Source organism: Aquarana catesbeiana, linkage group LG04, assembly GCF_042186555.1.
Source record: "Aquarana catesbeiana isolate 2022-GZ linkage group LG04, ASM4218655v1, whole genome shotgun sequence".
In the NCBI taxonomy this organism is placed as follows: Eukaryota; Metazoa; Chordata; class Amphibia; order Anura; family Ranidae; genus Aquarana; species Aquarana catesbeiana.
The window spans coordinates 197003701-197020409 of NC_133327.1; the positions used below are offsets into that span (position 1 = coordinate 197003701).

The following is a 16709-nucleotide window of genomic DNA, read 5'->3' on the forward strand; positions in this document are numbered from 1 at the left end:
CGTGTTATAAGCTGTCTGTAGACATTGAGAGAAATATAAAGAAAACAAGAGGCAACCAATATAAATCATGCATTTTATGCAGCATAAGACTGTATGGGTTGGTATTAAAAGGAAGTACTGTGTGTGTTCCTAACACCAGCAGTCCAATACATCTGGTCTGGATGCAAAACCAAATAGTTTGACACACATAAGCGCTTAGCAAAGCCTTTACTATGTTGTGGTACTTTCTGAGGGTGCTGACTCTGCAGGTTCTGTTTACTTTTGTTGTTCACCAGATGCAGTGCAGATGCTGGATGTGGGTTACATCCAACTTTCTTATTGGCTACAACTAGTTACCAGTTATGTATTCAATAAAAATACATAAATGCATTTTACATAGAACTAGTATAGGCACCTTAAAATCGGCCTCCTGTAATCATACAGCAATGCAGGCACACTTACCAGGAGGGATCCTAATTACTTATGAAGATGCAAGACATTGTTTAATAATAATAAAAAGATAGACATGCATGTACAGTATATAAAAAATGATTGTGTAATTGTGCCATGTTGCATGTTTGTTTGTTGATCGTTTAGCTTTGTAATTGCGCATTCTGTCCGTGCCCCAGTATTTCAGCAGTTGCCCATTCTGTATTTCTATATATAATCTTTATTTTATTGTATATACATTGATATTTTTTTCAGACATTGGCAAAGTAATCTGGTTTCATAAGAATAGAAGAGTGAGTTTTAAAAAAACAAATTTCAATCTGCTTGATTCTGCCTACAATTCTAACCTGAGTGTTTTGTCTCTAGATTGCAGGTTCACTTGAAGAATAATTTGACAGCATGGAAAAACATACGCCTGTGCATCCATTACCAGAGGAAATTCAGATGGTAATACATTAAAGGGCATTTCTGTTTTAGCTATACATTCTTTTAATCCTGCCTTTTACTTTTTAACAGTTAAAAGATTAAAGATTAGAGTTAAAGCCCAATTAAGCCCTGAGTTTAAATCGGATAAATACATTCCAGATGCATCAAAACAAATGGTGTGAAAAATCTTACAGTTTGATTTCTTTAGAAAGCAGCCACAGTCTGAGTAGAAAAACCTGCTCCATGCCAGCAGCTTCAGAGTGGGGTGCTTGCTCTCTGTGGGGAAAGCACTGCTTTCTTTCTCCTTTTCAGGCATGTAGCACACCCCTACTGAATCAGACCCGGAGCTCTAATCAGCAGTGAGCATGAGCTTTGCTGATTTGCAGAGGTATAGATCTGGCTATGTAAGGGACATGTGGGACCTCCACAGTGAGCCCACTTCTTCCCCACTCTGCAGCTGGTGTCAGGGCGCAGGTGTCTCTACTTTGCCTGTGGCTGATTTAGAGAAAAATCAACTTCACGGCTTTGCACATCCTTTGTTTTGATGCACCTGGATTCCATGTAGCTGATTTAAACTGGGGGTTAAATTGGGCTTTAAGGGTCAAATTTCTACTCATTAGGGTTTCCATATTCTTATTCACCCCCATTTGAGATACCCTATCTCTTTGTGCTTTTTCTGCTTGTTAGACATACGCATCAAAGGTAACCTGAAGACCTACCAGCCTGTGCTTTTTTTTTATCAGCTTGCAAAGCAAGAGGTTCCACTTACTGCCGCTCTTCCCAGCTACTTTGAATTATCTTCTTTTCTCTGCCCTCCGCTTTGTATGGCTGCCACAAACAAAGGGAGGAAGCCCTATATCCTTATCATGGCTGAGGACTTACTTCTTGCCCCTATGTGATAGTGCTGGGTGCTTCTTTAACCTGTATTCAAGAACCAGTGCTGTCATGCAGTAAGAAGGGAAGTTAGTATGCCGATACCTGAAAGTGGTAGTTATGCCTGTTTCAATGGCAGAAGAGTGAAGGGAAGGTATGTTCAGCTGGGCAGGGCAGCAATTAAGTGATACTCTTGGTTTGCACTGAATGGGCAAAGGAAATATTCACTTTACATTGTTCTGAACCTAAAGGATGAAACTTTATTGATTGCTACGGGCCCACCAAGTTTAAAATTTCTATCAGCATGGTTAATGATTCTCTTCCCTCATTTCTCGTGCATTTAGTTCTGCATATTTTTTTAATGAAAAAAGAAATTCTAATTACTAGAAGGATATACTAATATACAGTTCAAAACGTGTTGTTATTGTGACAAGTGGTTCAAAAGGTAAGTGTATTTTGTGAAACAAATCCCGACATCTTTATTTTGGTGACTTCTGCCCAGGCTAGCTTTACTTGCCATTTTCCTTTTTTTTTTTCACAAAATTTCTGATTTTCCAGTGAACGTTGTTTTCCTATGGTTAATTTACAACTATGATTGGCGGGACGCCCACTTTTTTTGATTATGCCAAGCTCCGTTGCTTGGTTTCATGGTCTATTTCTTAGATTTAAGCATTTTCCTCATTGATAATAAGGTTGAAGCTTTCTTAATGTTCATCTCTGATATTCTATAAAGTGTTTGTTTTTAAGGCTACACAAACTCCAGGGTTGAGCAAATGTGTGGCTATAAAGAATCCTCCAGTCATGGAACTGGTATTGTTTTCTTCAGATAAGGATTGTTGAGTTCCATGCTTTTTCATATACAATATTAAAATATAACGTGCAATACCACTTTTGTTCACTCTGAGGGTTTGAGCTTGATCCCCAGGGTTCACTCTCAGATGTTTAATAACTTTTTTTTTTTTTCAACTTTGTAGAACCTGTTTATTAGGGTTGAACTGCATATCATTTAAAGGGATACATGCCTGAAACTGAGAATAAAAACGAACTTTTGGGCCACCCTAATATATATATGTCATTGACTCTTCAAATGTAACAAGAAACACAGCGAGAAAACTGGTGAACTTTTTAAGAAAAGACCGCACAGTGTTAACATTAATTTTAGCTTTTGGATCAGTGCATCGGATTATATATTCTGGAACGGACAGTTCAGTAGAAGTGTACTTATTTAAAAAAGTGGCAGCGCATGAACACTGTGTTCCTCTAATGATAACCTCTCATAACAGCTCATGTTGTCCCCTATTTTCAATAAAGTCAACAATGGTTTTCATGTTTAATCCCGCGGCATTCATCTTTTGCGTTTTCGGAATAGTAGATCATATATCCATCGTTCCCGGGTACATTTTGTATTTTCCATTAACAAAAGGCAAGTAAATAACAAAAATAGTTTGGCCATAAATGCAGGTTCATCCCAGGGACCAGAGGCATTTTAGAATGTCTCCATAAGCAAAGACTGGAACAAACAGCTTCACAACAAAAGACCTCTTATGTTACAGAAGTTTCTCTAATTGAAAAGTTTCTCTTCTATTTTTGTTGTAAAATAAAGATAGACCTAAAGTGATACAATACACAGTGAACCAGGCTGAATGATATTTTGTGCATCTGAGCTACTTCAGTATGGATGATCTTAGCTTATTGTATTTCCTAAACATTTTAGGCTTGCTGTGTATCTTTATCTATTATTTTATCTACTGTTTTTCTAATAGTAATTAAATCGTTGGAGGATTCAGAAATGGTGTTGAAAGACCCCCCCCCCCCCCCCATTTCCCCATTTCCCCAAAGAATGCAAAAAATCATTAATCCACCATCATCCTTCATTCATTGGCCTTACCCAAAATTCATGGTCACCCAGGTACTACTACACTATGGCAAGGCAAGTCTGAAATGAAACATAAGCATATTTAATAAGAGAGCATGCAGTACTCGTAGCAACTTTCTAGAATCTATCTTACACTAGCATGGCTTCAGTATGTTGAAATCTGATTGGTTACAATGAATTACTGTAATATGCACTTTGTCCTTCATTCCTTCCATTGTTTATTTATTATGCTGGATAATATATAATTACCTCTACAGTTTTGCCCTGCTGACAACTGGGATGTTTTGACTATTCATTCCTTTCTCTGTCACTCAGATGCCACGGGATGAGACTGTCTGCAAATACTGTGGTGTCAGTTATCTAATACTGCATGAGTTCAAGCTTTTGGAAGACAAAGTGAAGGCCTTGGAAAAAGAACTGCAGTTCTATCAGACAAGTGTGGAGCGCGAGAAACGCCTTCAAGAAGAACTTCATTCTCTCAGCCAAGAGCATGAACAAAGCAAGGCTGACAGCAAATCCAAAACCCAAAGGTCAGAACACGCTCTTCATTTTTATTTTTTAATTTGAACACACTCATTATTGTAGTTCAAAGCAAAAATGTGGAAAAATATCAGTTCCGTAGCCTGCCAAGAGCAGACTGTCAGTTGGAGCTTACAGCTGAATACATGCAAGTTTGTTAATTAAATCTTTTTACCACCCATCCCTTCCAGGCTAATATATAGTAGTCACAAAGTCTCAATCTTGCAAAAGCTATTGTGTGTCTGTGTGTCTGTGTGAGAAAAGGTCACTGGATCTTCTATGGCACAATGCCGAGCACATGGCAAAGGGAATTAAACACTAGTTCAATATTGTTTTATTGACTGATATTTAGTGTTGTGTGAGTAATGTATTAATTGATATACTGAATTCAGCCACCATGTGCAATTGTACTTCACCATTTATAATCCTGTTTTCCGAACGATATTTCATTGGAAATTGATTTGAAATAATTTAGAGTGACATGTTGATGCATTCCAGAATTCATACAAATACATTATGTGGGTGTAGTCAAAGTGGATTCTTTTCATTAACAGTTTCTGACTTATGGAAGCAGTTGATTTGATTTTTCTAGTTGCTATGGGTTTCTTTACTTGACCCTGTCTCTGGATTCTTGAGATACAGGAGCTATGTCACTATTGCACCACTGGTCACCCTTAAAATTTCTCACTACCCCTTGATTTCACCGCAGAGAGGCTTAAGACTCAGGAAATGAGCGTTAACGCCACTAGCTGGGTGGAGTGTAACTTCATGCACTTTCACAAACATTTCTACTCTACCTATTATATACATAGTTTTATTTTATAATTGGGTGTTGATAAGTAAATAGTGCCGCACGTTTACATTTATGAAGTTATAGGGTCTATCTCATCATAGTCTCCCACAGCTCTATTTTGTGAGGAAGAGTCCCCTTCCTGTCATTAGAGGCCTCCACAGCAACTCAGGGCACTCCAGCTCCATCCTTGTAGAGTCTTTTTATGACCTTCCCAGGGCAAGAACTGGCTGGGTCACCAGTCACTGTGACTATCTCTAAAGCAGTGTGTACTACCCTGCATTTGGAGGGTCAGCCTACTGTCTTCAGCCTTGGGTCTTCAGAGCACCTACAGTTGCACAGACAGTGGAAATGCCTCTTTAAATTCCAGTTTGATCTGGCTGGCTCTGCCTTCGACCCTGTGTTGGCAGTAATATTGGTCTGTCAAACGGCAGCAGTATGGGCTTTATCCCTCAAATAGGATCTCTCCACTGCCCAGGTAGACCTAATTTTAATGGTATGGAACAGATGTATGGAGCCTTATGATTCAGTTGGTATGGTTTGTTACAAGCATCTGAACTTGTGTCCTGCATGGGTCAGTTCATGCAGATGCATAGAAAACCTGATTCATATGGCTGTCGAGGGATGTTGTTTCTTTGGTTCTGTACCTAATAGTGCTATCAGAAATGTCATGGGAGGCCAGAGAGTGTGCCTTCCTCAATGTAGGAGGTGTGCATAGGCTGAGCCTCAAACTTCTCCTTCATCTATTTCTGCAGTAGTTGCCCCCAGGCTTTCAGAGCCTGACCTCAGACAGCCCATAGAGCTCAAAGTCAGAGAGCAGCTAAGCTCTTAGATGATAAACCTTCTGCATGATGGTGCACCCCCTATTCTACAAATTCAGGGGCTGGCTTTGAACCCTGGCAAATCCTTGGTTAGTTTGCCTCTCTAGCAGAGGGCATTCCCTTAGGCTCACAAGATAATTCTTTGCCTTTTGTGCCCCCATCAGTTACTCCTTTTTATTCACCCTTTTCTACTGCACAAATTAATGGACCTTTCCTAGTCTCCTTAGGCTCCCAATACTTGGGCCCTTTGCTCCAGTCCATGTGTCACATCAGTGTCTGGAGCTGTGCCACATCCGTCTACCATTTTTTCCCTCAGAAAAATCCCCTGACCTTGGGACATATAAAGCCCTTAATAGTGCATAGGATTTATCTGGGCAGCTCCCTGGACACCTTGGGTGTTGGAGAGGATATGTAGCTTCATCTTCGGTTTTATCTGGTGATCCTTATCTTACCAGTCTGGGGTTAGGGTCTCTCCTTCATCCTTGCCTGCCCTTTTGGGGGTTCTTCCTATACATTCTATCCCTTCAGTTATATCGACTTCATGGGATTGAATACCTGAATTCTCTGGGGTTTCTAGAGGTACTTCACACCCCTTTGTGCATTTGCCAAATCAGGGTTTCATTAGTAAATCTCACCTTGTTGTCAAGTCATGCAACCTTATTAGTGATAGCGCTCTCAAACATTTAATGCTGGTCTTCATCACCTGGAACTGTCTGGTTCTAGGTTCCTTCTTGGGATCACTTCTTTTAGGGGCTGTCCACCTTTTTTTCAGGTGACCACATGTTGTGGTCTTCTGTTCCTTTTCGGGAATTAGTTATGGTTTCACCTATTTTTAGTGGGGTTTTGGTTGATTACCTTCTCATTAGTTCCGGCTCAATCCACTTGGAGTCATTTGGAGTCACTTGGAGTCATTCCATCGGGTCTTGACCTTCTTAGGTCTTGAGCATCATGTTGGTTCTCTGTGTCCTCCCTCTGGTCATGTTGGCAGGTTCCTTTATTGTTATGCAGCTGAGCCTCATCTGGTTTAGATTCAGGGTTTAGTCCCCCTGGCAGCTCGTGGGCTGAAGGCAGTCCTAAATTCTCTCCTCGGGCTTGTTAGCAATTGTTTCTGTTTTCCCTCCCCCCCAGTTGGATTGCCTTTGGACATCTCAACCCTGTCTGAATTTCTATATTCCTTAATGGACATGAAAGAAAGTAGGAATTTTGTACTCAAGATAAAATCTATTTCTTGTTGTCAATTGAGGGACATGGGGCACATCCCTGAGGCATTTAGGCTGGATGAGGACAGGCCAGCATTTTTTTGTGTCCCAGTGTCCTTTTTTTTTAGGCAGAAGTATAACCTGACAGTATCTGAATTCCTGTGTCCCTCAATTGAGTACAAAAAAAGGATTTCATAGTAAGTAGAAAAATCCTATTTTTGTAACTAAGAATACATTTAGTTCCAGACCTTCAATTTACCCAGTATGCTTAAATCATTGACTTTCCCAGTAACAAGTTTATGTAGATCAGGGGCCTCCTCCAGCTTTTGCGAAACTACAAGTCCCATGAGGCATTGCAAGGCTGACAGTTAACAAGCATGACTCCCACAGGCAGAGGCATGATGGGACTTGTAGTTTCGTAACAGCTGGAGGGCCACCAGTTTGAGACCCCTGGTGTAGATTAATTTGCAATAACAGGGGGCAAGCCTTACTGTCATCAAGTAGTAAGGCTGTTAGCCCTTTTTTGCTAGAATAATCACTTAAGCTGCTCATCGCCTATTCGTTTTTATGTATATTTAGAACTGACTGTAGAAGAGCTTATTGGGCATCTCGAGTGAAGGAAATCAGCTGGTTTGCAATTCGTGGTTCAAAACATTTTTTATTGAGGAAAGGAACAAAGTTTACATGGTAAAGAGGTAAAAGTGAGTCATCCCCTAGGAACAAGGGGTAGGGCAAAGTATGTAACATTATAGTACAATGACTGGGACGCAGCCCACACTAACAAAACATAAATGTAAGTACATAAATAAGGATTGGAGGGTGGCGCAGTATGCGCGCATGCAAAGTGACACAAGTGTTCAATGATATATTGTGACTTAAGGGTAATTTAGGTTTTGTGCTGGTAGATGCTGTCTGGGACAATGGGGAAAATTAGAGTTTGGAGGACCTAGGAATAGGAGGAAGAGGGGGAAGGGTAGTAGCCAAGTACCGTTAGGTGTGGGGGCTAATGAGGTAAACATTGTGTGGCTGGTGTCACATCAGTTCTCGACAAACAGGCGGGACAATGCTAATAAGGGGGACCCACGAGGGTAGGATGGGAGAGGAAGGGGGATATGAAGGGAGATTAGGGAGCCATTACCCGTTAGCTGTCAGAAGTTAAGTTGAGGCTAATGGAGGGGGGGGGGGGGGGTTGAGGCCATTTAGGGGGAAAGCAAGGAGTTATAGAAGTCAACAGGCAGGTCATGATCAACCCCAGGTTTTCAAAAATGTGGATACTTTTTGATCCTGTCAAGAAGGACCACTTCAACCTTGGTGTGTATCATGGCCCTAGTTACTCTATTTCTGGTTTCTGAGAAATTGAGATTGGAGGTTTTCCAAGCCTTTGTGATTGTTTGCTTTGCGGCCTTTGTAACCTTCAGGAGAAGTTTAAATTGTAATCGGGTCACATCGAGGAGTTTTTTGTTCAGTAAGGCCGTGGCTGGGTCAGGATCTAAAGGTGGAGAGGTTGCGGAAGATTTCAGTCCAAAACCATTGGGCTAGTGGGCAACTGCACCAGATGTGGAGGTGGGTGCCATCATCTGAGCAGCCGCGAAAGCAGGTGGTGCTGGTTTGCATTTCGAAGGTCAGTCCGGTGATGTTCACTATTGTTAATATGAAGGTAAAAGCACACTGGAGTTTACAAATAAGCTTTGTAGCATTTTGGAAAAGAGTCTGTTTTTTTGTTTAACACAGATCTATACAGATGTATAAACAATTCTACAATTGTTCTACTTAATATATAATTTAATATATATAACTTAATATATCATTAATTTACTAAGGCAGCTCTTAGCTCTTCATGATATCAGCGGCATCTCTTCCATGGTATTCTGGGCTGTGCATTGATGCATATTAAAACGCACTCATCTTTGTGTTCTCCACCTTTCCAATTCTCTTTCCACAACCTCATGGTAACTATGAGGGAAACAGCAAATACATACACCATGAATAGAATAATACCAAAAAAAGTTCAAATCAAAGCAATCAATTTTACAACAGTGCAAGTTGGGGGGCAGCATGATATGTGTTGGGGAACACTGGGGGGGGGGGGGGGGGGGTGAGAATGTTGTGAAAAGACTACTCCTAATGCAGGAAGGCAGATTCCTTGACACTCTGTCAGAGCACCTGAGGGTCTAAAGGAAATTATTTGTTTCTCTTCTATACATCTACACTTCCTTCATATGGATAGAGATGTTTATATGCTTAGTTATGCGGCTTGGAACCTAACTGCTTTTGTAAGGTGCAAAATAGAAGTGCTCGTTTTCTGGCTTGAAGATGAATGCAATAAGAATGCTTGTCTTTTGGGAAGCATTCCTACACACATCCACTAAAATTTCCCATCTGATAGATTTATATTTGTGAATGAATGTGGTTTATTTGAAAACGGCAATCCTTTGGTTTGTTACTATTTAATACATAAACCTTAGCTAATGATATATATACTTAACAGATTTAATTGATCACCTCTATACATTGCTCAGTAGTATTTTGGGTTTGCTGCTACCACAGGCTTGTGGCAAATACCCAGGATTTGTGAAGTTTGTGAAGCACAAACTTTTGGCTGAAAACTTTTCAGGTTCACCAGCAGAAAAGAGTAACAACCTATAGCGCAGGAACTGGTGACAATTCTGTGTAGGAAAAGATACAGTTTTTTTTAAATTAATTTTATTCAAATTTAGGCATTGGTACATGTTCCCAATGACAATGATCAGCTTTCCATGCCTTTTGTTTAACAATAGCCAGCTTAGTAGCCTTACAAATGGCCAGACTTGATTAACATGATCAGCCCCCCCATAGACATCAATGGGGGCCACCGCAAAGTTTTTAAACTGCTAGCAAGATTTGCAAATGGTGTGCAAACAAACCCGGACAGATTCTTTCATCCCTACTGCTCAGTTGTATAATGAAAGCCTTCTTTATCAAGACATACAATTAATGAGAGACATTAAACATTTTTTAGTGATTGAGAGTGCTTGCCATGTTAAGTTACCATAATTAGAGGTGTTACTGCAGTTGTTGATCAGCTAACACTATCTACTGAATGATCTTGCCATTTCCAAAACAGTTTACAATTTTTTGATTTTTTTCCATAACAGTGAGCCATCTCATGGTATAATAAAAAATGTCATGATTCTTGAACACTAGGGTTGAGGTTGAGTTTCACTGCTACTATAGGTTTGAGGTGAATCCTTCAGCATTTAGATTCACCGTCCTGGCAAATTTTAATTTTTTGTGCGGATTCGACTCAGGATAATGTCCAGCAGGCTTAGAAAGACCAAATAATTGGCTTTAAGGTAAGCCAGCTCCACTGTTATAAAATGGGGGGGGGGGGGGGGGGGGGGGTATAGAGCAGCCATAGTGTCAGTGTATTGTTAGCTGCTGTAATTCAAAGGGAGAGCTGACAAACTGAATAGAGAAAGAGTAGGGTCAGTAAGAAACTACTTTAATTCTGATTGCTAGCTCTTTGGGCAAACAAACTATGTGTTTCTGTGTTCTTCTTTGTTTTTATTATTAAAGTATAACTTAGACCTGCACGATTAACCACTTAAAGACCAGACTCGTTTTGGAATTTAGGTGTTTACATGTTTAAAACAGTTTTTTTTTTTTTTGCTAGAAAATTACTTAGAACCCCCAAACATTATATATTGTTTTTTTTTCTAACACCCTAGAGAATAAAATGGCGGTCATTGCAATACTTTTTTTAATACAGTATTTGCGCAGCGGTCTTACGAGCGCACACTTTTTTTGGAAAAAATAAAAAATAAGTAAAGTAAAAATAAGTAAAGTTAGCCCAATTTTTTTTTTTTTTTTATATTGTGAAAAATCTCCATAGGCGACATTAAAAAAATTCTACAGGTTGCATGTTTTGTGTTACAGAGGAAGTCTAGGGCTAGATTTATTGCTCTCGCTCTAACGATCACGGCGATACCTCACACGTGTGGTTTGACCACCGTTTTCATATGTGGGCGCTACTCACATATGCGTTCGCTTCTGCGCGCAGGCTCGTCGGGACGGGGCGTTTAAAAAAACTTTTTTTTTTCTTATTTATTTTATTTTATTTTATTTTATTTATTTTTACACTGTTTTTTTTAAAAAAAAAAAAATATTTGGGTCACTTTTATTCCTATTACAAGGAATGTAAACATTTGTAATAGAAAAAAGCATGATAGGTGCTCTTAAATATGAGATCTGGGGTCAAAAAGTCCTCATATTTGGACTTAAATGCAATAAAAAAAAAAAATGTCATTTGAAAAAATGACATTGAAAAAATGTGGCTTTAAGAGGTATGGGCGGAAGTGACGTTATGACGTTGCTTCCGCCCTGCAGTGTCATTGAGACGGGTTGGGGGCCATCTTCCCCTCACTTGTCTCCATGCACAGCTAGGGAACAGACGCGATCGCCTCCACCGCTGCCGATGGCTCCGGTAAGCGGCGGAGGGCACCGGATCGCGGCAGGAGACAGGGGGGCCCCTCTCCCACCACCGATAAAGGTGATCTTGTGGCGAATCTGCCGCAGAGACCACTTTTATCTTGTAGCTGGCCGAAAACGGGGATACCGGGGTTATGGCAGCTAGCTGTTGCCATAACAACGATATCTGTCCTCAAAAAAGGGACGTACATCGGCGGTCGGCAAGTGGTTAATTGTTAAAAAAATTGTGATCTCGATTCAACCCCCCTCATGATCCTAATCTGGCATTTCCATGATTCATGTAACAAGTGCAGAGCCGTTCTCTGCTCAGAGCTGTCAAAAAAAGCTGGCAAGGTTTATCACAAAATTGCTCATCGCTGAGAGAAAAAAAAGCAACTTTGTATCATTTAATTATTTTAGATCAAAGCGATGAACTTCGGTCTGCAAATGAGGGCAGTTTAGACTAAGTCTAAGCCTTTTTCTGACATTTGTTGCTTACAAGTTAAAATCAGTATCTTTTGCTAGAAAATTACTTAGAACCCCCAAATATTATATATATTTTTTAGCAGAGACCCTAGAGAATAAAATGACAGTCGTTGCAATATTTTATGTCACACTGTATTTGCGCAGCGGTCTTTCAAAAACAATTTTTGGGGAAAAAATACACTTCAATGAAAAAAAAAAAACTAAAGAGTAAAGTTAGACCAATTTTTTTGTATAATGTGAAAGATGACGTTATGCCAAGAATTGTGTACTTGATTCTAAGCTAGGCAAAACTTTTTTTTTTTTTAGTTTTGAATAGAGTGGAGAGGGATTAGAAAACCTGTAATTTTTTTATTGCTGTCTGTGCCACCGTTATGGAGATTCCCCCTCTCTATTTGTCCTGTTTATCATTTTCATTGACAGTGAAAAGAAATTACCCAAATTGTGGGTTGTCCCCAGAAAAGTAATAGAGGCGAAACCTTCTAATGGGTACCAGTGGTATAACTAGAACATTCAGGGCCCTGATGCAAGAAACCATGAAGGGCCCCCCTGACCCCCGGACAGGGCCCTTTCCTCCAAGCCCAGTGGCGGAGCGCCAGGGCCTGGTCGCAAATGGGTGGCTGCATATAAAGGAATCGATTTCTCCATTTCCCCCCTGCTTCTCCTCCTCTCCCTCCTGCAGGCATTCAGCGACTGCAGGAGGAAAATTGAGAGATCGGTTCCTCTGTGCCAGTGTTTCTCAATCTTTTTCCAGTCAGGGCACCCTTGAAGTACACCCCAAGGTGAATGGAGCTGCACTGCAACCACTCTGCAGCTGTGTGCATTGCACGCAGTTGCAGCATAGCGATGATGAATTTAAGGGGTTAAAACAGGCGTTCAGGAGGCAACATATTGCCTCTTTACCGGCTGTCAAATGCCTCTTTTCAGAGGAACAGCGTTTTTTTGCTGGTACTATGAACAAGCAAGTAAACAAAATCTGTTCGGATTGTACACATATAGGGTGTCAGAATTAAAAGCGCATATATAAAATGTGCACACATGTACGCATACACACACATACATACACATATATAAACACACACACATATGCACACACATACATGCACACACATATGCACGCGCACACACATACATACATGCACACACACACATACGCGCACACACATACGTACATGCGCACACACACATACATGTGCACACACATACATACATGCGCACACACATACATACATGCACACACACATAGCCTTTTAAAAATCGGCAGTCCTTTACCTGCTCTTCCTGCCTGGTACTGCGCTTTAGGTGTAATCAGTGTGACAAGCTCCCGCAGTGCCGATTTACAGTTCGGCCGAGGAATGGGGAGCTGGATCTCAGCCGCCCTTGCTGCCCCTCCTATCGAGGCATACAGGGGTCCCAGTCAACATGGCTACTTCTTCTACCCCTATACGTCCAACACTGATGGGTACACTAGTTCTGGAGACCTGGGGGTCCCCTCAGTATTCCCTTGATTTACAGGGATTTCCTCTCACTTCCTGTTTAGCTTTGGGACAGGAAGTGAAGGGAAATATCCACAATGGGACACAGATGGCGAAAAGAAATCTTACAGAGGTCATAACCCTCACTTATTCTATCCAAAATAAAAAAAAGTTTTGCCTAAAGTTTTACTTTAAGGGGTTTTTGTCCTTGCTTTAAGGTGATAACTTTCAGGTGCTGTTTCGTCAATAGGAAACTTTTTTTTATTTTTTTCTGCAAGGCTTTCCACTTTAAGGCTGGATTCATACCTATGCAGTTTTAGTGCTTTTTGCATTTTGCAGATTTGCACTACAGTCCATTTAACATGGTTTCCTATAGAACACGTTCTGTAGTGCAAATCTGCAAAATGCAAAAAGCACTAAAAATGCATAGGTGTGAATCCAGCCTAAGGGTGCATTGCTTGTTTATTTTATGTTGATAGGCCTTTTATTTTGTGTTAGAGTATATATAAAGTCAAAACTTTTTTTAGTTTGAATAGAGTAGAAGAGTGTTTTCAGTTTGTTCTTTACCAACTGTGTCTATTTTGTAAACTCAAAAAAAGTGAAAGGAGATCTTATCAATTTGAAGGAAATCCCTCTTCAACAGCTGAAGCAATTATTTTCATTGGAAGATTTAACTTCTTGTGGCATCTTAAAATTTTGGATTTATACTGATTTTCATTCCTGTTGATATTGGTGATCAGGATAGTTAGAGTAAGCTCTAAGAAAAAAAAAAAAAGCAGATTTGAAGTCTCACACTACACAGCTAGAGCACAGAGCTGTGTGTAATCTGAGACATGAGTGGAGGGAAGGGACACAATCCCCCTGTACACAGGCTCAAAGAGAAGCATCCACAATTACGGCTGTCAATGGCCTACTGTGTGCTGGGGGTGGGGGGGCTGTCACTGGGATTCTGTTGTGTCGGCTCAACCCATTAGGAGCGACTCAGATAGCAGAGGGTAGAGACAGCAGAGAAAAATTTACATATTGGTGCTTTGGATAGAGGCAAATACACACTGTAGAAGGATATGCGTTTTTTATTTTTCATGTCTAAAGTTCAATTTAAAGGATTTGCCTATTTTCAGTGTTGCCCACAAAGCCGCCAGAAAAGACCCTTTCCCTGCTGTATTTTTTTCTTTTTTTTTTAAGAAACATTCTTGCATTGGTACATGGACAGTAGTTTGCCTATTAGCTCTAAAAACAGGAGTTACTAACAGGATTTGCCCTTCATAGACTTTAATGCGATTTGCTGAATTTCAAATTGGATTTGCTAAACCACTGGCAATCAAACCCATTCAGATTCACTCATCCCTACTGAACAATGATTACTGAAAAAGGAAAGCAGTGAAAACATTGTGGTACTGTCTATGGCTGTGTTTTTCGACTTTTATTAAAGCTGAGTTTCAGGCAAACTACTAAACAAACAGTTGAAATATAGCTGCGGAAGTCAATGTATTCCTAACGACACCCCAAACGCAGATCGCAAACACAGTTGGTTTGCCTGCAGCGCATCTAATGATACAATTTGTGCTACTGTTCCCTAATTGTGTTTATATTTTCTCCAAGTCATCCCATGTGCCCTTAAATATCTGAGAATATCTTCACTGATCTGATATATAACTTGCTGAGCACCATATTAAGGTAGCTATTAAAGTGTTACTAAACCTAAAAACTTTTTTTTACCTTGATGCATTTTTTGCATTAAGGTAAAAAACTTTTTCAGTTTCTCTGTCCCCCCCCCCCTTTTTTGGTGTGAAGGGGAAAAGAGGGGAGAAGAGATCTGTGCACAGCTGCATCTATTCTCCCTTCTTTTCCTCTTTACACAGCATTCGAGCAGCAGCAGGAGCCATTGTCAATCGGATACAGTAAAGAGGAATTGGGGGTGGGCCTAAGTCCCGCTGTGTAAGTCTATGGTGCACGGCTCCATAGACACACAGGTCGGGAGCGCGCAGACTACACTCTCCCCATAGCAAGTGGCTGGCTATGGTAGTCCATCAAAAGAAGAGGAGGAGCCAAGATCGGCGCCGGGGACCCCGAAGAGGAGGATCAGGACCACTCTGTGCAATACCACTGCACAGAGCAGGTAATTATAACCTGTTTCTAGTTTTAATTAAAAACATAGTAAAACTTTAAGTCCCTTCAACACCAGTGGTCTTTGCTAAATGGTTTTCTTGGGAGTTCCCAAGAACTTCCAGATAAGCAAATATTATCTAAATAAAGAGCCATGTGTATTCTTCCTTGAATCTTGGTGTGCTTTATGGATTTCTTCCAGATCTGTGCAGTAATCCAGTGTGAAAGGTCACCTCTGTGCAAGAGCTTCCTGTAAAAAAGACCCATCACTGCTGCGCTCTCACCTTGTGCAGGGTGACTGGTCTTGTCTCTGCCCCCTCCTGTAGGGTTTTGAAGGCAGCCTGTAGTGGGTGGTACCTGCTGAGCCCCTCCCACAGCTATGCTCTCTACAGCGGCTATAAAAAGCACAGTGATGATGAACTTTTTTGTGCCTGGTGTTCAGCTTTAATATAAAAAGGAGAATACCATCCAAATAGGTCATAGGAGTTGCCACCATCCCTGCTATAAAGAGAAGAAAAACTAACCCCTAAAAAGATAGGTGGGACTTTAAAGGCAACGAAGTAGTAAAAAACAATTTTATTCATACAAATATACAAAAATACAAGTAGAAAAAGTCTAATACAGTTCATTCAAAAAACAATAGAATGATGTAAAAAATGAATATACTGATGTAAAATTCGAATGTATATTCGTGTAGTCTTCCACCTGGGCCTACGCGTTTCGGGACTGCCTATAGAGTCCCTTCATCAGGAGAAACTTGTAGGAGGAATTACACTACATAATGAGATATAAATTTGAAATAATTAGAGATCATATGTATTAAACACATTGTCTGCATCATAGACCAATCTGTAACATCAAAAAATATACAAGAGAGATAACACACATACCCAAGTATATTCAGTACAGGAAGCTCACTGTCAAGGCCTCGGAGGTGAGTACGGACAGAGCGCCGCGAGCGAGCGCCGTGTTCAGCTTTAAGTTGACCAAAAAATCTAAAAGTAAATCCAGCCTAGTCCATTGAATGACCTAGTAGAATAGTCAATAATGCAACAGACCATGAAAACAATCTTGCATTGTAAATATACAGTATCTCACAAAAGTGAGTACACCCCTCACATTTTTGTAAATATTTTATTATATGTTTTCATGTGACAACACTGAAGAAATGACACTTTTCTACAATGTAAAGTAGTGAGTGTACAGCTTGTACAATGCCCCGTACACACGGTCGGACTTTGTTCGGACATTCCGACAACAAAATCC

General features: G+C 40.4%; 1 protein-coding gene across 1 annotated transcript in view; it reads left to right on the forward strand.

The window, feature by feature from the left end:
• Nucleotides 1-16709, forward strand: part of LEKR1 (leucine, glutamate and lysine rich 1) — a 283385-nt gene that overhangs the window by 12363 nt on the left and 254313 nt on the right. Inside the window, exons 2-3 of the mRNA XM_073626080.1 lie at nucleotides 796-876; nucleotides 3920-4134. Coding sequence (XP_073482181.1) covers nucleotides 829-876; nucleotides 3920-4134 — 263 coding nt within the window. The 5' untranslated portion in view covers nucleotides 796-828. The remainder of the gene's footprint in view (nucleotides 1-795; nucleotides 877-3919; nucleotides 4135-16709) is intronic.